The 7,040-nt window shown below is 39.9% G+C and overlaps 1 protein-coding gene across 1 annotated transcript in view; it reads left to right on the forward strand.

The window, feature by feature from the left end:
- The window catches only part of Tubgcp5 (tubulin gamma complex associated protein 5), a 39,429-nt gene that overhangs the window by 18,925 nt on the left and 13,464 nt on the right, over nt 1–7,040 (forward strand). The window contains exons 11-14 of the mRNA XM_021219736.2: nt 2,200–2,315; nt 3,234–3,502; nt 4,699–4,897; nt 5,492–5,680. Coding sequence (XP_021075395.1) covers nt 2,200–2,315; nt 3,234–3,502; nt 4,699–4,897; nt 5,492–5,680 — 773 coding nt within the window. The remainder of the gene's footprint in view (nt 1–2,199; nt 2,316–3,233; nt 3,503–4,698; nt 4,898–5,491; nt 5,681–7,040) is intronic.

Below are 7,040 nucleotides of genomic sequence, written 5' to 3' on the forward strand. Positions count from 1 at the left end.
CCTGGAACTCACTCTGTAGACCAGGCTGGCCTCGAACTCAGAAATCCGCCTGCCTCTGCCTCCCAAGTGCTGGGATTAAAGGCATGTGCCACCACCGCCCGGCTATCTTAATTTTATAAAGGCACATTTTACTCATTATGCAGCCTTTGCTTACTTCCTTATGAGGAAGAGGCACTTTCTATTCTTGATTCTACCTTTATTACATCTTTTTGGCAAAACAAAACCATCTCCTTAAATTTCCTTCCTAAAATTATTTGACTCAAATCAGGAATTCTATAAAGTCATTAATAGATCTATACAGCATTTTTATATGAAATACATCTTAATATTGATCTGCAGGAAATCTGCCCAATAGGGTGAGCTGATCATTAGGCTGTTATAATGGCAAGAAAGGCAAATCAGCAGTGAGAAGCAATTCTGAGTCAAAGTGTCTGGGGCTGTGCCTCTCAGAGCTCACCCATTGCAGCCATGCAAGATGGTGGGTCATCTCCAGAAAACTCTTGTTTGCCATATCCTCTTCTACATGGCATGTGCCACAAGGTCATCTGCCACCATGAGATGCAGCCTTGGCCCTCTCTGGGCCACAGCTTCTGTGTTCTTACCCTGAGGAAATACTACCTGAAGATTTTGACTCTGGGATGCTGATCTCAGTTGATTCTTCAGTCCCAGCTGACTAGAAACCACAGATTCTTAGTTTCCATATATGTGTGAATGTCCCCAATAGAGTCTTAGAAGGAATCTCAAACTTCCTGCTAAGTCTCCACAAGCCAAGTTGCCATCATCTGCATTTCTCTTCGCATTCTTTTTCTCTTTTTTTTTTCATTTTTATTGGTTGTTTTGTTTATTTACATTTCAGATGTTATCCCCCTTCCCAGTTTCCCCTCCACAAACTCCCTATCCCCTCCCCACTTCCTCTCCTAGCATTCTTCCCTGCCAAGCTCCTATACATCTCATTAAATTCATAAGTACTGAGTGACTTTTTTTAGCATATTCATAAACTGGAAGCGATTCATCTGCCTCAGCTTCCCAAATCTTTTTTTTTTTCAATTTTTTATTAGATATTTTCTTCATTTACATTTCAAATGCTATCCTGAATGTCCCCTTGCCCTGCTCCCCTATCCACCCACTCCCACTTCTTGGCCCTGGTGTTCCCCTGTGCTGGGTCATATAAAGTTTGCAAGACCAAGGGGCCTTTCTTCCCAATAATGGCCGACTAGGCCATCTTCTGCTACATATGCAGCTAGAGACACAAGCTCTGGGGGTACTGGTTAGTTCATATTGTTCCACCTACAGGGTTGCAGCCCCCTCTAAAGCTTTGCTAAATCTTTTTTCCCTTTCCCCCCCCCTTCCCTTTCTCTCCGACCCCGCTCAATCTGACCCATAGGTGTTTTTGTTGTTGTTGGTGGTGGTGGTGTTTCTCATTAAGAATGGTTGTGAGCCACCATGTGGTTGCTGGGATTTGAACTCATGACCTCTGGAAGAGCAGTCAGTGCTCTTAAGTGCTGAGCCATCTTACCAGCCCCCTCAGTGACTTTTTCATACCAATGTTCCAAAGTCCTTCCACAGTCTTCCCCAAAACATCACAGTCAGGCCACACACACCAATAGTCTACTCTCTGGTACAATTCCTGTGTTAAATTGCTTTCTCTTGCTGTGAGAAACACCAGGACAGAAGGAAACTTGGAGGGAAAGGGTTTGGCTTATACATTCATGTTCTATAGTACATCATCCAAGGGATCCAGGGCAGAAAGTCAGCAGAGGCAGGAGCTCCTCGTGGCTCGCTCAGTTTTCTTTTTATAACACAGGACCAACTGCCTAAGAGTGGTACTACCACCATTAATAGACTGGGCCTCCACATCAATCATTAATCCAGAAAATACCCCACAGACTTGCCTGCAGGCCAGTCTGCTCACAAATTTTCTCAGCTGAGGTCCCCTCTTTCCAGATGACTCTAACTTGTGTCAAGCTAACAAAAAACAAATCAGTGCAAGAGGGCAAATGATGAATGTTATATTTATCCCATATTTAGATGGATTTCCAACTAAAGATCTTGCAGTTTACATTTTGAGAACTTCAGCTTCTTTGTTTCAAAATGTATAGGAATACAATCACTTTTTCAAGGCGTTTTGAAATGTCAAAACTAGATCTTTTCCTAGTGAGAGGAGCTCTAAAGACTAACCAGGCAAGGTCTCATCCTTAGGTCTCCCTCCTGTTCTCTCTCTGGGTGGAAACAGTGAGGCCCTACCTACAGACTGTAGATGAATGGATCGTCCATGGACACCTATGGGATGGTGCAAAGGAGTTTATCATACAGAGGTGAGACTTTGCATAGAGTTCAGGGGATGCTGAATGCTGGCGTTTACTTGACACCACATCAACCCAAAATCTTAGTAAGTTGTACATGTAACTGAGAGGGTGGGTTGCTGATAGCACAGGCATGTCCTACTGTTTCTTCATAAGAAGATGCCAGGTCTCAACCAGTTAAAAATATCCTTGAGGACTGGAGAGATGGCTAAACGGTTAAGAGCACTGACCATTCTTTCAGAGGTCCTGAGTTCAATTCCCAGCAACCACATGGTGGCTCTCAACTACCTATAATGGGATCTGATGCTCTCTTCTGGTGTGTCTGAAGACAGCGACAGTGTACTCATGTACATTAAAAAAAAAAAAATCTTTAAAGATATCTTGAGTTTTATGGCAGTTCACATCTTTTCATAACAATTTATATTTTTGAATGGTATTTAAATGCTTTCTATGAGATGAACCAAGATGGAATCACATGTTATAACCTACTTTCACTGTAAGTTATCAGATATGACAATAGTATAGAATAAGCTACATATTTTCTCTTAATATATTTAATAAGGCAAATAAAGAAAAATGTTAATCCATTTACAACAATTTCCCATTAGTTAATTGACTTTTCTGAACAAAATTATAAGCTGGAATGGAAAACTATTTCTACTTTTCTAAAGGGAACTAAAATAGTTCATATTCAGTTTAACTCTAATTCAGGAAAATATTTCACTTAAATTTTAATTAAATTGAGAGTACTTATCTTTGTACATTAAACCGAGGATAGATAAAAACTATTCCATATTGAAGATCATTTTACTAGCTGTTCATATTGCTACGGTATGGAATGTCTGAACCACTAGTCTAGACTAAAAACTAGTATATTATTGTTTTAAAGGAAAAGAAATTAACACCTAAAATTTTTTTGAATCTCCTTAGGAATAAAAACGTTCCAGTAAATCACAGAGACTTCTGGTATGCAACATACACACTATATAGTGTATCTGAGAAGACAGAGAATGAAGACAAAGTGAGTGACAGTGCCAGCGCCAGCTCTGGCAGTGACCAGGGGCCCTCGAGCAGACAGCACACCATGGTGTCTTTCCTGAAGCCTGTCCTAAAGCAGATCATAATGGCTGGCAAGTCAATGCAGCTGCTGAAGAACCTCAACCGTGCAGAGGGCCCTGCGTGTCAGGCAGCAGCCAGAGGTAGCAGCCTGCTTCTTCTTTGCATGACTTCTCTGGCCTGCCTTAGCTTTTCTATTCACTCTTGTCATCCTCAAATAGAGTGGCCACAGCCGTTTGTGTCAGTAGAAATTATCACTGTGCTTCTTGTTTGCTTGCTTTGGTTTTTTGAGACAGCATCTCTCTACATAGCCATAGTCCTAAAGCTCACTGTGTAGACAAACTATAATGGGCCAGTGTTGATGGTGTCTTTTCCAATGAGATTGACTCCTGTAAGTCTTACTCAGTATGGTAGTAACTTAACTTTAAGTACACTGCTTCAAAGATTATTCTGTTCATGATAAAATTAGCCTATATAGCATGATAATTAATCGGAAATGTTCCATTTAACGAGAATAAAAGGCGGTTTTGATGTACTATGAAGATAAAAACAGTGATAGGTCTTCATAGATAATAAAAAACTTATCAACCTCTATAAAGATGAAATTCATTCTTAACATTTTTATTTACACATGCACACGTGGGGGGGTGCCTGTGTGTCTGTATTTTGTATGTCATCTGTGTATGTGTATGCCTATGAAGGCCAGAGAGGGCATTGGAGAGCATTGGACTTCTTTCCCTTTTTTAAAAAAAAAAAAATACTTATTTATTTATTTTATGTATATGAGTGCTCTATCTGCATGTACACTTGCGTGTCAGAAGAAGGTATCAGACCTCATTATAGATGGTTGTGAGCCACCCTGTCATTGCTGGGAATTGAATGCAGGACCTCTGGAAGAGCATCCAGTGCTCTTAACTGCTGAACCATCTCTCCAGCTCAGCATTTGATTTCTCAAAGCTGGAGTTAACTTGCAGTTGTGGGCCACTTGAAGTGGGTGCCAAAAACCAAATTAAGGTTCTCTGCAGAGACAGTATGCCTTCTTAGGTGCTGCGTCATCTCCTCTCCACCCCAACCTCATCAACCTTTTTAAAATATATTATGTCTGTGTGAGTATATGCCACAGGTAAGGATGATGATGGAGACCAGAAGAAGACATTAGATCCTCTGCAGCTGAAGTTTACAGGCAGTTGTGAGTTTTCTAATGTAGGCGCTGGGAACCAAACTCTGATCCTTTGGAAGAGCAGGGAGAATACTTCGCTGCTTCTCTCTCTCTCCAGCCTGTGAAACTTACTGAAACTAGTTTGGGGAACAGAATTCATCCTGTATATTTGTATTTCAGATGCAGAAAGAAAAAGCTTATATACCCTCTTTCTGGAATCTATACAGTTACGTCTTCAACATGGAGAAGATTCTGCTCCACACATTCTTAATGAAGAGCAAACAACCAAAGAGAACCTTATAAAGATGCAGTCCATTGCTGAAAGGCATCTTGAGCTAGATGATATTCATGACCCACTGCTGGCCATCAACTTTGCGAGGTGATAACATACACACCATATTTCAGTGGCTGAGCTAGCAATGTCTCTGTCATGCTTTGTAGTTTGTTTCTGCCAGGTAGATCTTTCCCTCCTTAAAAACAAAACCCTTTTTCTTTCTAACAGATGGACTACAAGATGTTGTGTTCACCTATGTCCAGTGCATAGTTTTGTTCATGTTTACAAAAGCAAACAGAGATGACTCAGCTGACATCTCTCTTGTACCCTAGCAACCCCTAGGAATATTATTGCTCACTTAGAATATGCTAGTACAAATAAGCTCTGTACTGCCTCCCTCTGTATTTATTATATGTGTTTGGGGCTTAGAATTCTGTGAGGAACTTAACTCCAGTGGAATAAGCCATTAACACCCTTAATTAATACCACTCACCATGTATAGCAGTAATGAAGGACTAATTCCAACACACTGACTCTAATGGCAGCAATGATCTAGAAAGGATGTTCTGGGGAAAAGGTTTCTTTCTGTAATGATTGATAATCTGAAACTAAAGGTAAAAATGGGAGTCTAGGTTTTGGTTTATTAGAATTGTCATCAGCTCATAAAAATGAAGACTCACTCACATTTTAATATTGAAGGTTGTATTTGGAGCAGAGCGACTTTCATGAAAAGTTTGCTGGTGGTGACATATGCGTGGATAGATCATCAGAGTCTGTGACCTGCCAGACTTTTGAATTAACACTGAGGTCTTGCCTCTACCCTCACATTGATAAACAGTATCTGCATTGCTGTGGAAATCTCATGCAAACCTTAAAGAGAGATTTCAGGTAAAAATAAATCAATTAGTTAATTAAGAAGAAGAAAGAAAAGGGCAATTTAGCTGTGGAAGTAATAAGTTGTTAATAACCAGTGGATTCTTTTCCCCTCCTTTTCCTTTTCCTTTCTTTTCTTTTTCTTTCATTCTTTTTTGATTGTGTCTATTTTGGGTACTAAAAGTCAAGTGTAGAACCTTCTGTAAGATAATTTTTGAAGTCTATATTCCAAGCAAACTTTAATTAGAAAATGGATATGTATTTGTTGACAATCTTCTTTTGAAAAGATAAGTTAGCCAGGCAGTTGGCGCACACCTTTTATCCCAGCACTTGGGAGCAGAGGCAGGCGGATTTCTGAGTTCAAGGACAGCCAGGGCTGCACCGAGAAACCCTGTCTTGAAAAACAAACAAACAAAAAAAGATCAATTAATAGTCAAGATTTAAGTATATTATAACTTTAATTATCTGAGGGTCTGTGTCAAAAGACATACCAAAAGAAAGAAACGCTCAGAACGTGCACAGTGTGCTCTCAGAACAATATCAGCTACGTGATAATAGATAACCAGGTCCACCTCCCACTTACTCATGTCCACGCATAGGCTCCGTAAAGTTCGTAGAGTTAAGGGTGCTAGTTTGCTATGATAAAACACTGACCAGAAGCAGCTTAGAAGGAAAGGATATATTTGGCTTACAGCTCACATTTCATCCTTGATGGAAACCAATGGAGGAACATGGAGGCAAGAGCTGAAGCAGAGAGCAGAGAGAAATACTTCCTTGGCTTGCTCTCCTTGGCTTGCTCAGCCTACTTTCTTATCTAACCCAGGACCACCAGCCCAGACAGAGGTGGCATCATGTACAGTGGACTGGGTCCTCCTTATCAATTATGAATCAAAAAAATACCCTCATAGACTTGTCTACAGGCCAGTCTGATGGAGGGCTTTCCTAACTGAGGCTTCCTATTCTAGGATGACCCAAGGTGTGTCAAGTTGTGAAGAACTAACCAGCATATTAGGTTAAATACAGAGCTTAATAAGTAGGATATTTAATATGGTAGAATCTGTCTTTTCCTTAATGCTCAGCAGAAAACTGAAATGAAATATTCCATGTAATAACTAACTATTTATATGGTGGAATTTTAATTAATTTTGTTGAATTTTTGTGATTTGCCAGAGTTTTGAGCAGAATGAATATTTCTAACTTCAGTGAATGTTTTACACACGTGTATCTGACAAGTGACTGTTGGTGTATAAGCCTGGGGTTTGGCTAGAGTCCCACAGTACAGGCATAAGATGTGTTCCCTTGCTTGTCTTCTCTCTTTTTCTTTTTTTTTTTTTTTCTTTTTTTTTTTTTTTTTTTTTTTTTTTTTTTTTTTTTT

This window comes from Mus pahari, chromosome 1 (assembly GCF_900095145.1).
Source record: "Mus pahari chromosome 1, PAHARI_EIJ_v1.1, whole genome shotgun sequence".
In the NCBI taxonomy this organism is placed as follows: Eukaryota; Metazoa; Chordata; class Mammalia; order Rodentia; family Muridae; genus Mus; species Mus pahari.